Raw genomic sequence first — 17,877 nt, forward strand, 5'->3', positions numbered from 1 at the left:
ATCTCAGCCGCCAGGATTTCCACCCAGGGGAGTGGGCCCTCCACCCGGATGTGTTCAGACAGATCACCCTCAGGTGGGGGACCCCACAGGTAGACCTGATGGCTTCCAGACTAAATCATCAGCTACCCCTCTATTGTGCCAGGTCACTGGATCCAGCAGCGTTGGCGGTGGACGCATTGTCCATCCCATGGCCGTTCAGGCTAGTCTACATCTTTCCACCTTTCCCCCTTCTTCCGAGAGTCCTCAAGAAGATAAAGAGGGAAGCCACAACGGTCATATTGGTGGCGCCAGACTGGCCGAGAAGGTCGTGGTACTCCGACCTAAAACTTCTGCTGATAGACGACCCCTGGCGTCTTCCACTGCGGCCAGATCTGCTTCAACAGGGACCATTCGCTTACCAAAGCTTACAGCATCTACATTTAACGGCCTGGCTGTTGAGGCCGACCTGCTAAAACGAAGGGGAATTCCATCATCTGTAATTCCAACCATGCTTAAAGCCAGAAAAGGGGTTACATCGGCCCACTACCATAGGATATGGAAATCCTATGTCAGATGGTGTGAGTCCAAGAAATTTCCCAGGGCGGTCTTTAGTCTATCCCGTCTGCTACAGTTCCTACAAGTAGGATTGAACTCTGGTCTGCGGTTGGGCTCCTTAAAGGTGCAAATATCTGCCCTCTCTATCTTTTTCCACCGAAGATTAGCCATCATACCCGAGGTGCAGACTTTTCTAAAAGGGGTACTTAGAATACAACCCCCCTTTGTATCTCCAACTGAACCCTGGGAACTACCGCTGGTCTTGAACTTCCTCAAGTCAGACCTTTTTGAACCCCTTATTTCGGTTGAACAAAAATACCTCACATGGAAGACTGTCATGTTGTTAGCTTTAGCCTCTGCACGTCGAGTGTCAGAGTTGGGGGCGCTTTCGTGTCGGGAACCGTTCCTGATCTTCCATAAAGATAGAGCCGAACTAAGGACTTGCAAGGAATTTTTACCAAAGGTGGTGTCGTCCTTTCACGTAAACGAACCGATAGTGATTCCAGTTCTTTCGGGGGATTCAAAATTGCTGGACGTAGTCCGTGCTCTTCGGATTTATCTAAAGAGAACAGCTGCTTTGAGAAAATCAGATAATCTTTTTGTCCTTTATGGAGCTGAAAAAAGAGGGTGGCCAGCTTCTAAACAGACGTTGGCCCGTTGGCTGTGCCTAACCATCAGGGAAGCATATTTACAGGCTCACAGACAGGTTCCACCTGGCATTTCTGCTCACTCCACAAGGTCAGTCAGCACGTCCTGGGCCCTAGCTAGGGGAGTCTCCCTGGCTCAGGTATGTAGGGCGGCTACTTGGGCAGGTGCGAATACTTTCGCAAGGTTTTACAAGTTTGACACCTTCGCCTCCTCTGAGGCTGCATTTGGAAGGGCAGTGTTGCAGGAATCCCAGTGCTCTCCCACCCGGGAGTAGTGCTTGGGTATTATTCCCACACGTGATGACTGCAGTGTCCCCTGCTATCCGAGGGAGAAATAAGGAATTTGGTACTCACCGGTAATTCCCTTTCTCCGAGGTAGCAGGGGACACTGCACGCCCTCCCAGCACTAGTCTTCCTGCCATGCTAATGTTGTTATTCAGAAAATCAAACTTGCAGATTGAATGTTTTGTTAGAAGTTCTCCTCCTTCTTCTGTTCTATAAGTTTAAATGTGTCTGTTGATACCTATGTTTGTTAAAACAGTTGATGTGTGTTGGCTTCTAATCTCCATGTTCTCTATGAATGGATGTGTCCTCCTCCTGTCGGGTGCTTGCCCTATCATCTTCCTCTCGGACACGGTTTTTTAAGACTGAGGTCTGGGTGGGGATAGAGGGGGGAGGAGCCAGCCACACTTAAATTTTCTTAAAGTGCCGACTCCTCCAGTACACCATACTATCCCACACGTGATGACTGCAGTGTCCCCTGCTACCTCGGAGAAAGGGAATTACCGGTGAGTACCAAATTCCTTATATTACTCTGTGCAGCAGGTTAGTGTATATAAAGGGGTATCTAGGTGACATCTCCATCATAGTATCTTACATATTACTCTGTGCAGCAGGTTAGTGTATATAAAGGGGTATCTAGGTGACAGCTCCATCATAGTATCTTACATATTACTCTGTGCAGCAGGTAAGTGTATATAAAGGGGTATCTAGGTGATGGCTCCATCATAGTATCTTACATATTACTCTGTGCAGCAGGTTAGTGTATATAAAGGGGTATCTAGGTGACAGCTCCATCATAGTATCTTACATATTACTCTGTGCAGCAGGTTAGTTTATATAAAGGGGTATCTAGGTGACCGCTCCATCATAGTATCTTACATATTACTCTGTGCAGCAGGTTAGTGTATATAAAGGGGTATCTAGGTGACAGCTCCATCATAGTATCTTACATATTACTCTGTGCAGCAGGTTAGTGTATATAAAGGGGTATCTAGTTGACGGCTCCATCATAGTATCCTACATATTACTCTGTACATCAGGTTAGTCTATATAAAGGGGTATCTAGGTGACGGCTCCATCATAGTATCTTACATATTACTCTGTGCATCAGGTTAGTGTATATAAACGGGTATCTAGGTGACAGCTCCATCATAGTATCTTACATATTACTCTGTGCAGCAGGTTAGTGTATATAAAGGGGTATCTAGGTGACAGCTCCATCATAGTATCTTACCTATTAGTCTGTGCAGCAGGTTAGTGTATATAAAGGGGTATCTAGGTGACAGCTCCATCATAATATCTTACAAATTACTCTGTGTATCAGGTTAGTGTATATAAAGGGGTATCTAGGCGACGGCTCCATCATAGTATCTTACATATTACTCTGTGCAGCAGGTTAGTGTATATAAAGGGGTATCTAGGTGACGGCTCCATCAGAGTATCTTACATATTACTCTGTACATCAGGTTAGTGTATATAAAGGGGTATCTAGGTGACGGCTCTATCATAGTATCCTACATATTACTCTGTGCAGCAGGTTAGTGTATATAAAGGGGTATCTAGGTGACATCTCCATCATAGTATCTTACATATTACTCTGTGCAGCAGGTTAGTGTATATAAAGGGGTATCTAGGTGACGGCTCTATCATAGTATCCTACATATTACTCTGTGCAGCAGGTTAGTGTATATAAAGGGGTATCTAGGTGACATCTCCATCATAGTATCTTACATATTACTCTGTACATCAGGTTAGTGTATATAAAGGGGTATCTAGGTGACGGCTCTATCATTGTATCCTACATATTACTCTGTGCAGCAGGTTAGTGTATATAAAGGGGTATCTAGGTGACCTCTCCATCATAGTATCTTACATATTACTCTGTGCAGCAGGTTAGTGTATATAAAGGGGTATCTAGGTGACAGCTCCATCATAGTATCTTACATATTACTCTGTGCAGCAGGTAAGTGTATATAAAGGGGTATCTAGGTGTTGGCTCCATCATAGTATCTTACATATTACTCTGTGCAGCAGGTTAGTGTATATAAAGGGGTATCTAGGTGACAGCTCCATCATAGTATCTTACATATTACTCTGTGCAGCAGGTTAGTGTATATAAAGGGGTATCTAGGTGACCGCTCCATCATAGTATCTTACATATTACTCTGTGCAGCAGGTTAGTGTATATAAAGGGGTATCTAGGTGACGGCTCCATCATAGTATCTTACATATTACTCTGTGCAGCAGGTTAGTGTATATAAAGGGGTATCTAGGTGACAGCTCCATCATAGTATCCTACATATTACTCTGTACATCAGGTTAGTCTATATAAAGGGGTATCTAGGTGACGGCTCCATCATAGTATCTTACATATTACTCTGTGCATCAGGTTAGTGTATATAAAGGGGTATCTAGGTGACGGCTCCATCATAGTATCTTACATATTACTCTGTGCAGCAGGTTAGTGTATATAAAGGGGTATCTAGGTGACACCTCCATCATAGTATCCTACATATTACTCTTTGCAGCAGGTTAGTGTATATAAAGGGGTATCTAGGTGACTGCTCCATCATAGTATCTTACATATTACTCTGTGCAGCAGGTTAGTGTATATAAAGGGGTATCTAGGTGACGGCTCCATCATAGTATCTTACATATTACTCTGTGCATCAGGTTAGTGTATATAAAGGGGTATCTATGTGACTGCTCCATCATAGTATCTTACATATTACTCTGTGCATCAGGTTAGTGTATATAAAGGGGTATCTAGGTGATGGCTCCATCATAGTATCTTACATATTACTCTGTGCAGCAGGTTAGTGTATATAAAGGGGTATCTAGGTGACATCTCCATCATAGTATCTTACATATTACTCTGTGCAGCAGGTTAGTGTATATAAAGGGGTATCTAGGTGACGGCTCCATCATAGTATCTTACATATTACTCTGTGCAGCAGGTTAGTGTATATAAAGGGGTATCTAGGTGACGGCTCCATCATAGTATCTTACATATTACTCTATGCAGCAGGTTAGTGTATATAAAGGGGTATCTAAGTGACATCTCCATCATAGTATCTTACATATTGCTCTGTGCAGCAGGTTAGTGTATATAAAGGGGTATCTAGGTGACATCTCCATCATAGTATCTTACATATTACTCTGTGCAGCAGGTTAGTGTATATAAAGGGGTATCTAGGTGACAGCTCCATCATAGTATCTTACATATCACTCTGTGCAGCAGGTTAGTGTATATAAAGGGGTATCTAGGTGACAGCTCCATCATAGTATCTTACATATTACTCTATGCAGCAGGTTAGTGTATATAAAGTGGTATCTAGGTGTCAGCTCCATCATAGTATCTTACATATTACTCTGTGCAGCAGGTTAGTGTATATAAAGGGGTATCTAGGTGACAGCTCCATCATAGTATCTTACATATTACTCTGTGCAGCAGGTTAGTGTATATAAAGGGGTATCTAGGTGACAGCTCCATCATAGTATCTCACATACTACTCTGTGATGCAGGTTAGTGTGTATAGAGGGGTATCTAGGTGACCGCTCCATCACAGTATCTTACATATTACTCCCCCATTCGCGACCAGTCGGGTTACACCTAACATGTGAGTGCACTTTATCTCAGTAGCGCCAAATGTCTTTTCATGTAACTTTTTTGTTAAATGTATATTATTTACAAAGTGATGCGAATAGGACACACAAGCAGCTTCTGTTTATTAAAATATGTGGCATTCCTATATACTGTGTGTGACCACTGCTGTATCTGTATAGGAAAAACTGGAAAACACTAAAGTAGCATTTCGGTACTCTTTACTTAGCACGGCGGCCATCGCGGGCATTGAATGCACTTAAAAATCGGGTGCGACGCGACCGACGCGATGGCCGCGATGTCCCATAGGGAACAATGTTAAAAGTCTCAATGGACGCGATTTTACTGTTTAATGCCTCAATGGACCCGATTTTTCCATAGGAAACAATGTTAAATAGGCCACAGAGGCCAAATAGTCCCCCTGAAGTGTGAAATGGCCCCCACAATTGTTAACGCCACCCCACGATCAACGTGAACCCGAAGCGTGGCGAGCGGCGGCGGTACGCGTCCTCTGACCTTTTCATACCCCCACTATCCACGTCGGCGTGGAGTTGAGAATAGAACAGTGTGGCGAGCGCAGCGAGCCACCGAGCCCGAAGCGTGGCGAGCGCAGCAAGCCCCGCGAGGGGACGCGGATATCTTCACAGGTAAACGCGTCCCTTCGCGGGCTTCACAGGTATCCGCGTCCCCTCGCTGCGCTCGCCACGCTTCGGGCTCGGTTGCTCGCTGCGCTCGCCACACTATTCTATTCTCAACTCCACGCCGACGTGGATAGTGGGGGTATGAAAAGGTCGGAGGACGCGTACCGCCGCCCCTCGCGGGATCGCTGCGCTCACCACGCTTCGGGTTCACGTTGATCGTGGGGTGGCGTTAACAATTGTGGGGGCCATTTCACACTTCAGGGGGAGTATTTGGGCTCTGTGGCCCATTTAACATTGTTTCCTATGGAAAAATCGGGTCCATTGAGGCATTGAACAGTAAAATCGCGTCCATTGAGACTTTTAACATTGTTCCCTATGGGAAATCGCGGGCATCGCGTCGGTCGCGTCGCACCTGTTTTTTTAGTGCATGCGATGGCCGCGATTTTTACCCCGGATGACTGCGATCACAATCGTGGGCGCCGTGCTAAGTAAAGAGTACCAGCATTTCTTCTGTAGATGCAATTCAGGGATTCCACATATTTTAATTATCAGAAGCTGCTTGTGCATCCTTGTCACATCACTTTGCGAATAAGATGCATTTATGGAAAAGATGCTCAGGGTGAAATTTAATAGGATGAGAGATTCAGAAAGTGAGAGATTTGGTAAGAAATGTCCAGTTTTTTTTAAATCGGCAATCATGTACACTGCAAAATTAAACTGGTTTTGCAGCATAAAGGATTGGCACTTTTAAAAAACTGGTGATTTCTTACCCAAATCTCTCACTTTCTGAATCTCTCATCCTATTAAATTTCACCCTCAGTGCTACAGTCCCACTATGGAATGGAGCAACTAGAAGGACTGTTTAACGCACAAGGAGGCTGGATGTATGTGGACACATCTGTACACAAATGTAACATCATGGTCAGTGTCTGTGATATTTGCTGTTGTGTCATTATATATACGTCTTATACAATAAAAGTAGCGTTATCCTGGTAACCATTATACTTTTACATATTAACTTTCTTACAGGACATATAAGGAGCAGGTTTCAAATTAAGAGGATTTTGAAAAAGGAGAAGAAGAAATTGTTCTCTGCTCAAGCCAACTAAATACATCATATCTCCTTACACCTCAGGAGGAGGAACAAACACTATTTTATTTTCTGGATAGAAACATTTAGCAACTAATTTGTTCTCACCTCATACATGATGAGTCTCACAGGAGAGAGACCACATGTGTGCTCTGAGTGTGACAAAGGCTTTAAATGTAAATCACAGCTTCTGACACATCAGAGGAGTCACACAGGAGAGAAGCCATATCAATGTTCTGAATGCAGCAAATGTTTTTCCCGGAAGTCACATCTTGTCCTACATCAGAGGAGTCACACAGGAGAGAAACCATATAACTGTTCTGAATGCAGCAAATGTTTTTCCCGGAAGTCACTTCTTGTCCAACATCAGAGGAGTCACACAGGAGAGAGGCCATATAAATGTTCTGAATGCAGCAAATGTTTTTCCCACAAGACAAATCTTGTCCTACATCAGATGAGTCACACAGGAGAGAAACCATATAAATGTTCTGAATGCAACAAATGTTTTTCCCAAAAGGCACATCTTGTCCAACATCAGATGAGTCACACAGGAGAGAAGCCATATAAATGTTCTGAATGCAGCAAATGTTTTTCCCAAAAGTCACAGCTTGTCCTACATCAGAGGAGTCACACAGGAGAGAAGCCATATACATGTTCTGAATGCAGCAAATGTTTTTCCCATATGTCACATCTTGTCCGACATCAGAGGAATCACACAGGAGAGAAACCATATAAATGTTCTGAATGCAACAAATGTTTTTCCCAAAAGGCACATCTTGTCCTACATCAGAGGAGTCACACAGGAGAGAAGCCATATAAATGTTCTGAATGCAGCAAATGTTTTTCCCAGGAGTCACACCTTGTCCAACATAAGAGGAGTCACACAAGATAAACTAAAAATGCTGTGTTGGTGGTATTGATAGACAGGCAACACTATATGCGGTAAAGACAAACAGAGCATCAAATAGAGGTATAGACAGATTGGAGGTAATATACACAGACAAATGTATGGATAGAACACCATAAGGGGGTATTGACGGGCGGACAGGTGACTAGGAGGACAGACAGAGCACCATATGGGGATTAGCTTGCCAGGAAGGGGCATACAGACATGGCTGGATCCTCTAACTATACAGGTATATGGGGTGCAGCTGTTATGGGACATGGTGGCTTGTGGGGCCCTGAAGGCAATCCCACTGCACCCGCTATGTTTTTTTTATGTGTAATCACTGCTGCCAGTCTGGGGCCTGGTATTGTACTTATTGGGAGTGAGGTGGCAGGTGACTTTACAGTGTCTGTACCCAATTGTGCTGTACAGTGCCACATCCGTCAGCTGCACAGTACCATCACCACTACTGCAGGCACAGCCATACTTCCGGATTCTGCACAACAAGCAGCTCTGCCTCCCTCCCTGTACATACTCTGCTGGGCTCTGCCTCCCTCCCTGTACATACACTGCTGGGCTCTACCACCCTCCCTGTGTACATACACTGCTGGGCTCTACCTCCCTCCCTGTACATACTCTGCTGGGCTCTACCTCCCTCCCTGTGCATGCACTGCTGGCCTCTGCCTCCCTTCCTGTGTACATACACTGCTGGGCTCTGCCTCCCTCCCTGTGTACATACACTGCTGGGCTCTACCACCCTCCCTGTACATACTCTGCTGGCCTCTGCCTCCCTTCCTGTGTACATACACTGCTGGGCTCTACCACCCTCCCTGTACATACACTGCTGGGCTCTACCACCCTCCCTGTACATACTCTGCTGGCCTCTGCCTCCCTTCCTGTGTACATACACTGCTGGGCTCTACCACCCTCCCTGTGTACATACACTACTGGGCTCTGTCTCCCTCCCTGTACATACACTGCTGGGCTCTGCCTCCCTCCCTGTACATACTCTGCTGGGCTCTACCTCCCTCCCTGTACATACACTGCTGGGCTCTACCTCCCTCCCTGTACATACACTGCTGGGCTCTGCCTCCCTCCCTGTGTACATACACTGCTGGGCTCTGCCTCCCTCCCTGTACATACTCTGCTGGGCTCTACCTCCCTCCCTGTGCATGCACTGCTGGGCTCTACCTCCCTCCCTGTACATACACTGCTGGGCTCTACCTCCCTCCCTGTACATACACTGCTGGGCTCTGCCTCCCTCCCTGTGTACATACACTGCTGGGCTCTGCCTCCCTCCCTGTGTACATACACTGCTGGGCTCTACCACCCTCCCTGTACATACACTGCTGGGCTCTGCCTCCCTCCCTGTATGTACACTGCTGGGCTCTACCTCTCTCCTTCCCTGTGTACGTACACTGCTGGTCTCTGCCTCCCTCCCTGTACATACACTGCTGGGCTCTACCTTCCTCCCTGTATATACACTGCTAAGCTCTACCTCCTTCCCTCCCTCCCTGTGTATGTACAATGCTGTGCTCTGCCTCCCTCCCTGTGTACATACACTGCTGGGCGCTGCCTCCCTCCCTTTTCATGTGCACTACTGGGTTCTACCTCCCTCCCTGTACATACACTGCTGGGCTCTGCTTCCCTCCCTGTGTACATACACTGCTGGGCTCTGCCTCCCTCCCTGTTCATGTGCACTGCTGGGCTCTGCCTCCCTCCCTGTGTACGTGAACTGCTGGGCTCTGCCTCCCTCCCTGTGTACGTACACTGCTGTGCTTTGCCTCCCTGCCTGTGTACATACTCTGCTGGGCCCTGCCTCCCTCCCTGTGTACATACACTTCTGGGCTCTGCTTCCCTCCCTGTGTACATACACTGCTGGGCTCTGCCTCCCTCCCTGTTCATGTGCACTACTGGGTTCTACCTCCCTCCCTGTACATACACTGCTGGGCTCTGCCTCCCTCCCTGTGTACATACACTGCTGGGCGCTGCCTCCCTCCCTGTTCGTGTGCACTGCTGGGCTCTGCCTCCCTCCCTGTGTACGTGAACTGCTGGGATCTGCCTCCCTCCCTGTGTACGTACACTGCTGTGCTTTGCCTCCATCCCTGTGTACATACACTGCTGGACTCTGCCTCCCTCCCTGTGTATGAGCACGGCTGGGCACTGCCTCCCTCCCTGTGTACGTGCACTGCTGGTATCTGCCTCCCTCCCTGTGTACATGCACTGCTGGGCTCTGCCTCCCTCCCTGTGTACATACACTGCTGGGCTCTGCCTCCTTCCCTGTGTACATACACTGCTGGGCTCTGCCTCCCTCCCTGTGTACATACACTGCTGGGCTCTGCCTCCTGCCCTGTACGTGTACACTGCTGGGCTCTTCCTCCCTCCCTGTACGTAAACTGCTGGGCTCTGCCTCCCTCCCTGTACGTAAACTGCTGGGCTCTGCCTCCCTCCCTGTGTACATACACTGCTGGGCTCTGCCTCCCGCCCTGTACGTGTACACTGCTGGGCTCTTCCTCCCTCCCTGTACGTAAACTGCTGGGCTCTGCCTCCCTCCCTGTGTACATACACTGCTGGGCTCTGCCTCCCTCCCTGTGTACATACACTGCTGGGCTCTGCCTCCCTCCCTGTGTACGTACACTGCTGGGCTCTGCCTCCCTCCCTGTGTACATACACTGCTGGGCTCTGCCTCCCTCCCTGTGTACTTGCACTGCTGGGCTCTGCCTCCCTCCCTGTGTACATACACTGCTGGGCTATATTACTATAATATTTATATTACTAGTAGCTGTCTCCAGAACAGGGGAATAAAAGCTGATCTGGATAAATGGGATTCTGTTACCGATTGTATAACTATAGACTTTGTTTCTCTATAATACTTTGTACATTCTTCTACATGTTACAGATAGTTAGGTGGTCCTGTAATGATGACCATCTGGTAACCTATAATAACAACCTAAATAAACTAATGATCCTTCAGCAAATGGATTATTGATGTCTTTATTACTGGTGCTGACATATAACCACAGCGTCTACCTGCCAATCGGGGGTTGTTCAGTACAAGGAGAGATGCATTATATTCCCTGCTTGCTGTGGTCCTTTCTTGTCTGCTGTCCTCCAGATGGAACTCTCAGACTAGATCAGTTGCTGTGACACATAACAGCTTGGCCGTCTTATGTCCCTGGGCCTGATTCAGAGATGATCAGTAATCTGAGAAAATGGCAGGTGACTGCGAGTAGAAAGCTGCCGCTCAGACAGAAAGCGAAAACACCTTGGGTGACATTTAATGGGATGTGATTTTTAGTAAGGTTCTGTAATCGCACATTATCGCATTTTCCAAAATCTGAAATTTTTTGAGAAAATCAACTATTTGAATTAGATGCGAACTCGCGGCAAAAAATGCGATTATTAGTCATGAAAATGTGCGAATTACTGCACGTGTGGTTTGTGTAAAATAAATACATAGGGTCCCCCCTCCTGAGCAAAACCAGCCCCGTGCTGGTGTTACCATATACAATTTTGTACAAATAGATATGTCAGAAAATGCCAGGAACAGCACAAATATTTTGAGTTGAATTATGTTTTATGATGTGTGTTGTCAATCGTGATTAATTGTTCCTTACTGCAAGAATTTGGATCATTGGGTCCTGGACAGGGTGTAGTGGGCAATCCATATAGACAGGAGGCCAAATGCTTAATACATTATACACAAAACTGATTAACCCCATGTTTTATTAATTGAGTAAGCAAAATCATATAAACACTATGGGCCTGACTCCAGCACCTAGATAGCCACCTGGTCACCAATATTGCTTCATTCCTCGAGGATGTCAGACAGCTGATTTATCATCCAAGTTATATTGCAGGACAGGACACAACTGTGTATGTTGTCACAGTAGGAAGAATAGTCTGGGTACACAGGAAAAGCCCATTAACAGAAATGCGGAATAAGCAGGAAACCCCGGCCCCATTGGCATCGGGGAATTCTCATGGGAACAGACAACTTCAATCCGTGTATTTGGGATATAAGGGAAAGACACGGGCCCTTATTCTGATCGGTGCGGCCAGAGCCGAATATGCGGCCAGGACCGTGCGTGCGAAACCCCGCCTTCCATACGGATCGCCAACTCCGTCCGTATGCGGTAAGAAGCTGGCCGAACGGACCGCACGTGTATTTTTCACGGAATACGCCTCCTCCATCTAAGGGAACCTCCCCCATCATTCGATGGTCGCAGACCATCGAATGCAGGACCGAGTGGTCCACCAGCACCCGCAACCTCAGACCACACGGACATTTTTCCGTGCAAAAGCAGGGATCTGGGCGGGCAGCTGACATCCGGCAATGTCATATGTCCGCCCCCCACACGTGCGTCACGGCCGCATTACCATACGTACGCCCAGCGTTTTCATGGGAACTCCCATGAAACGCGGGGCGTATGCTTATGGTAATGAGCCCAAATAGCCAGTCACGCCCCTCTCCACCCCCTGTTCGGAGTGTTCACATATCATGCGGGATTTGGCCGTACGCCCCGCTCGCACATGCGCAGAGACGCCTCTGCACATGTGCAGACTCAAAACATCGGCGGGCCGAACGCACGCGGATATATCCGCACCGATCAGAATAAGGGCCATGGATAGTTAGTGCAATTCAGAGGGATGGCTGAGAAGGAAGGATCCTGAGACGTCGGGTAGTTATTCATATTTACCCTCAAATATTCTTACAAGTGTATAGTATGTGTATTGTGTAGGTTAGTAGAAGTGTTTTATTTGTTATGTAGGTACCATAAATAAGGAAGCGTATAATATTATAGGACTTATTATCATTGTGTTTCTTATCTTGTATTGTTTGTATACCTAGAATAAAGTATCATTTTAATAGAGCTGACATTCCGCGTCTCGAATTCTCTTGTTGGGACCTCTAAATATCTCATAAGAGATCTGTTTATATATATGTATATCCTGCACTATATTGTATAGGGCTGGCAAGGTTGGTTGGCATTGCATTCGTAAACATCATTTCCACATAGTCGATGAGCTGGGATAAAATATATGCGTAAAGTATATTGTAATAGTTTAGCTCCCAGACAGTAGATATATAGTATTATATATCTAGGTATAGTATTTACCCTGTGGGTCAATCACACTTCTGTGTATCCAAATGTTTATGTGAAGTACATCTCTGTGTGATTGGACTAGTGATTATATTGCCCCTTTTGTTTTAAGTCAACCCATCTTGTAGGCCTATTATAATATAAATACAGATATTAAATACATAAAGTGTTATATCAATATATGATATAATCAGTATCATATCACATGATATAATATATTTACATCAGAGAGACCCCAAACTCTACACTGGTTTCAGAAATTCAGAGGAGTAAAATCATAGGGGATCCCCCGAATTTCTAAAACCAGCACCAGGCTCAAGGGCCGGTCCTGGTTCCCAAAACACAGGGGACAAAATGACTAGGGGTCCCCCGTATTTTGGCTGAGATGGGCAGAACGATGCCAGCGCAGACATCAAAGATCCTCTATTATAAGGCCTAAGAAATTGTGAGGTTCCCACTCCCACACGCTGGCTTCCTGTCAGACAACCTCTGGCCATTTTGTGTACCTATTGTGACAAGGAAGCACGTACACTGGAACCGATGAAGTTGTGGTCTTTATTTTTGTAACAGGTACACAGCATACCAGGTAATCACAGCAAGAATGGTTACTTATCCTCTGACATCTCCACCATCATCATCATCAATATCACTAAGGACAGTCCACATTCTCTGCATGCTTTCCAACTCCTCTCTCTAACCTCCTCTCTCGGCCTTTCCCAGTGGTATGACTCCCCTACTCATGAGGAAGGCCACTGCCTAGACCTTGTTTTCACCAGGCTGTGCTCAGTCTCTGATTTTACTAACACTCCCTTCACTCTCTCTGATCACAATCTCATCACCATCTCACTGTCCTCCATTACGCCAAGCTCACTGACACACTGAAATTATGCAAGCCTACACCAGAGTTGCCTACCTGACCCTCTACTTCAGGGAGAAAATGCTCTGCTCCTGGACTTCCCTGGTAATGTAGGATTGCCAGCACCTGTGGGAAGCTAGGTAATTGATAAGAAAGGTGTCACCACAGGTGATGGAAATCATACATTACCAATAAGGAGCGGCCATTGGCTGGTGAGCAGGACTAACCCCCGGCATGTGGGAGAAGCTGCAAATGTAAACAACCTTTTAGCAGCCCGATGCCCACCAACCTTCCTTTATTGAGGGGTCCCCACTCCTCCAAGGTCCCTGCCACAGGAATCAATGCTTGGCCAGGGGAAAATATGTAAAAAGTTTACCCCGGCTGTGGCATTACCCTGTTGGCTTTTTGGGCCACCCGTATTTTAGGAACCAGGACCTTATTACCAGGGAACTCTGGCCTACACTAACCCACAGAAATACTAATGCTATTAATTTTCCACAATGTTCCAGCTCTCTGCAACAACAGCTCTCACAAATTCTACATTTATCTCTCCTGACTCTGCTGTTTCCCACCTGTACCAGACTTTTGAAACAGCCCTTGATGAAGTGGTTCCAGCTTACCATTACACCGCATGTAGGCTTAGATGCCAGCCATGGTACTAGTAGATAACAAGACAACTACGAAATAAGTCATGTAAAGTAGAAAGCCAATGGCGTAAATCTCGTAGTATGACTGATTTCCTCACATATAAGACTGTCTACCACTCCTACTGCAATGCTTTGGACACTGCCAAACAAACGTACTTCCAACATCTTATCTCTTCTCATGCCACCAACCCTAAATTACTTTTTAACACATTTAAGCCTCTTCTTTAACATTCCACTCAACCCCCACCGGCTACCATTAGTGCTCAAGAACTTGCCTCTTATTTTAAGGACAAGATTGATAAAATCCAAGATAAAATGGTATGCTCTTCTGTAACCTCTAACTTATACGGGCTACACACATGCCGATATTAAGGCATTTTCTAAGCGATTTTGCTTAGTTTGGAAAAGTCGCTTAGAAAATGCCCTCACATCGGTGTATGTGTGGGGGCTATATCGACAGCAATGCGCGTCCCCGCGCATCTTTGTCGCTGGCCTAGATTGCCTAGAACAGTGTCCATCAATATCGGCATCGGCAGGGTTCTCCCACCGGAGAACACTGGCGCTGTCTGCTTGCTTAGCACACAGAGCTGTGTGTGGGCTGTCAGCTCTGTGTGCTGAGCAGAACGGCCCGACATAGCACAGCTAGGTCGCCCTACACACATCGGCATGTGTGTAGGGCCCATTACTTCCCAGGGTGACAATGATGATGATTTATCATTCCCCGGGGTGGAGGACTTAATCATTGCAGTAAAACAAGCTTTAAGCTTGTCTGATGTAGTGTTCACTCTAGAAATTTTTTAGGGCAGGGTGCTGACCACGGGAAGGGCACATTTTTCACTAACGTCCTTTATGGGATACTGGGAATGGTCTTAAGACATTGGGGTATTAGCGGGTATCCGCAGGAGACAGGCACATCTATAACTTTGAAGCTGGGTGTACTGGCTCCTCCCCTCTGATTCCCCACCCAGGAACCAGTTTAGAAAAATGTGCCCTCAGGAGAGGATGCACACTGCTGGAGCTCCAGAGAGTTTGTCTTCAGTTTTATTTCTTTTATTATTTCACTAACGTCCTTGATGGGATACTGGGAATGGTCTTAAGACATTGGGTATTAGAGGGTATCCGCAGGAGACAGGCACATCTATAACTTTGAAGCTGGGTGTACTGGCTCCTCCCCTCTGATTCCCCACCCAGGAACCAGTTTAGAAAAATGTGCCCTCAGGAGAGGATGCACACTGCTGGAGCTCCAGAGAGTTTGTCTTCAGTTTTATTTCTTTTATTATTTTGGGGTTACTGTGTTGGACTTCACAGTATCCCTGCTTCGAGGGAGTCAGTTGAGGAGGGTTCAGCTGCAGGCCTCTTAAGGTACCGAGCTGTCCCTGCTGCAGGACCACTGTCCTGAGAGGGTGTTTGTACTCACGGGCATTGCGCTGCAGTGATACTCACCCCCAGCATGCCGCACACTCCTGACACAGTCCGAAGACGTCTGTGGTGAGTAGAAACCGGGGTCCCCACAGTGGGGTTCCCCGGCTCATCGTGCGGCAAGATGGCGGCGGCGGCAGACGCGGTACCCTGCACAGGGGCTGCGCAGACCCCCCGTCACAGACTGGCTGCGGGTGACAGTCCCTGGGCTACCAGGGCAGATCCCACTATAAAACGCTGTTCAGTGTAAGGGCGCCATTAAAAACTGACAGCCAGCGCCAGTATAAAGATCAGTGAAGCCCCTGCGCCATCACAGGGGGCGGGGCTTCAGCGGAGCGAGGCCAGAGCTCTGAGCGCGCATACACTACTTCCTGCTTCTCCCTGGGCGCCATTACTGCCTCCAGATCACTCCTCAGCGGTGAGGTGTGGGACAGAGGAAATCTGCAGAAAACAGCAAGTGTATTTAGCGCTGAGATCGCTTAATTGATCACACTGTTCTGTGTTTATGCATGTTACCAACTCCTAAATAGGAGTTCAGGTTGTACAGGGTGTGCTGGTCTCCTCAGTGTAATCTGAGCGCTCCCCCACGTGCTTGTTAAGCTACACACTTCCAGTGATAGAGCTCACACATATATAGCTGCTATACACTGCACATTGATTTTATATATTTTATTTCATTGTGATTGTGGTGTGTTTGTGGAAGAAACATAGAAACATAGAAACATAGAATTTGACGGCAGATAAGAACCATTTGGCCCATCTAGTCTGCCCCTTTTTTACCCTTCAGGTAAACTCAACCCTTTTTAATCCTTATTTCTTTGTAAGGATATTCATATGCCTATCCCAAGCATGTTTAAATTGTTCTACTGTCTTAGCCTCTACCACCTCTGATGGGAGGCTATTCCACTTATCCACTACCCTTTCTGTGAAGTAATTCTTTCTAACATTTCCCCTGAACCTACCTCCCTCCAGTTTCAGTGCATGTCCTCGTGTTTTATTACTTGTTTTCCTTTGAAGAAAATTTCCCACCTGTACTATGTTAAAACCCTTGATATATTTGAAGATTTCTATCATGTCCCCCCTTTCCCTTCTCTGCTCCAAACTATACATGTTAAGATCTTTTAGTCTATCCAGGTAAGTTTTGTGATGTAGGCCATGAACCATTTTAGTTGCCCTTCTTTGTACACTCTCCAATGTATTTATATCCTTCTGAAGATATGGCCTCCAGAACTGGACACAGTATTCCAGATGAGGTCGTACCAATGACCTATAAAGTGGCATTATTACGTCTTTTTTTCTGCTACTGATTCCTCTCCCTATGCAACCAAGCATCTGACTAGCCTTCCTCATTGCTTTGTTACATTGCCTCCCTGCCTTTAAGTCACTTGAAATAGTGACTCCTAGATCTCTTTCCTCCTCAGTAGTTTCCATTATAGTACCCTTGATACTATATTGAGCCTTTGGGTTTTTGAGTCCCAAGTGCATAATTTTGCATTTTTTAGCATTAAACTGTAGTTGCCATTCTCTTGACCAATTCTCAAGTTTACTTAGATCATCAGTCATTTGATTTACCCCTCCTGGTGTGTCTACTCTGTTGCATATCTTTGTATCATCTGCAAAAAGGCATACTTTCCCTTCAATACCATTTGCAATGTCACTGACAAAGATATTAAAGAGCACTGGTCCAAGTACAGATCCCTGGGGTACTCCACTGGTAACATGTCCCTCCATAGAATGCACTCCATTTACGACAACTATCTGTTTCCTATCCTGCAACCAGGTTCTTATCCATTTAATTGTTTTATAATCCAATCCCACACTTTCAAGTTTATTTAGCAGCCTGCGATGTGGGACCGTGTCAAATGCCTTACTAAAGTCTAGATATGCCACATCTACAGCCCCCCCTTCATCTAGTATTTTGGTCACGGAGTCAAAAAAGTCAATGAGACTTGTTTGGCATGATCTCCCTGCAGTAAAACCATGCTGTTTTGGATCCTGTAAGTTGTTTAATTTAAGATATTCCACTATTCTTTCTTTTAATAGTGTTTCCATTATTTTCCCTACTACTGATGTAAGGCTCACTGGTCTGTAGTTACTTGCTTCTTCTTTGCTTCCGCTTTTGTGCAGTGGAACTACATTTGCTTTTCTCCAGTCCTCTGGAACTGC

The 17,877-nt window shown here is 46.2% G+C and overlaps 1 protein-coding gene across 1 annotated transcript in view; it reads left to right on the forward strand.

Annotated features, from left to right (window-relative positions):
* The window catches only part of LOC146072875 (uncharacterized), a 45,485-nt gene extending 37,795 nt beyond the window's left edge, over positions 1 to 7,690 (forward strand). The window contains exon 4 of the mRNA XM_083180056.1: positions 6,738 to 7,690. Coding sequence (XP_083036182.1) covers positions 6,914 to 7,690 — 777 coding nt within the window. The 5' untranslated portion in view covers positions 6,738 to 6,913. The remainder of the gene's footprint in view (positions 1 to 6,737) is intronic.
* Positions 7,691 to 17,877: the final 10,187 nt, after the last annotated feature.

Source organism: Crinia signifera, chromosome 4 (assembly GCF_055691185.1).
Source record: "Crinia signifera chromosome 4, ASM5569118v1, whole genome shotgun sequence".
NCBI classification, from domain to species: domain Eukaryota; kingdom Metazoa; phylum Chordata; class Amphibia; order Anura; family Myobatrachidae; genus Crinia; species Crinia signifera.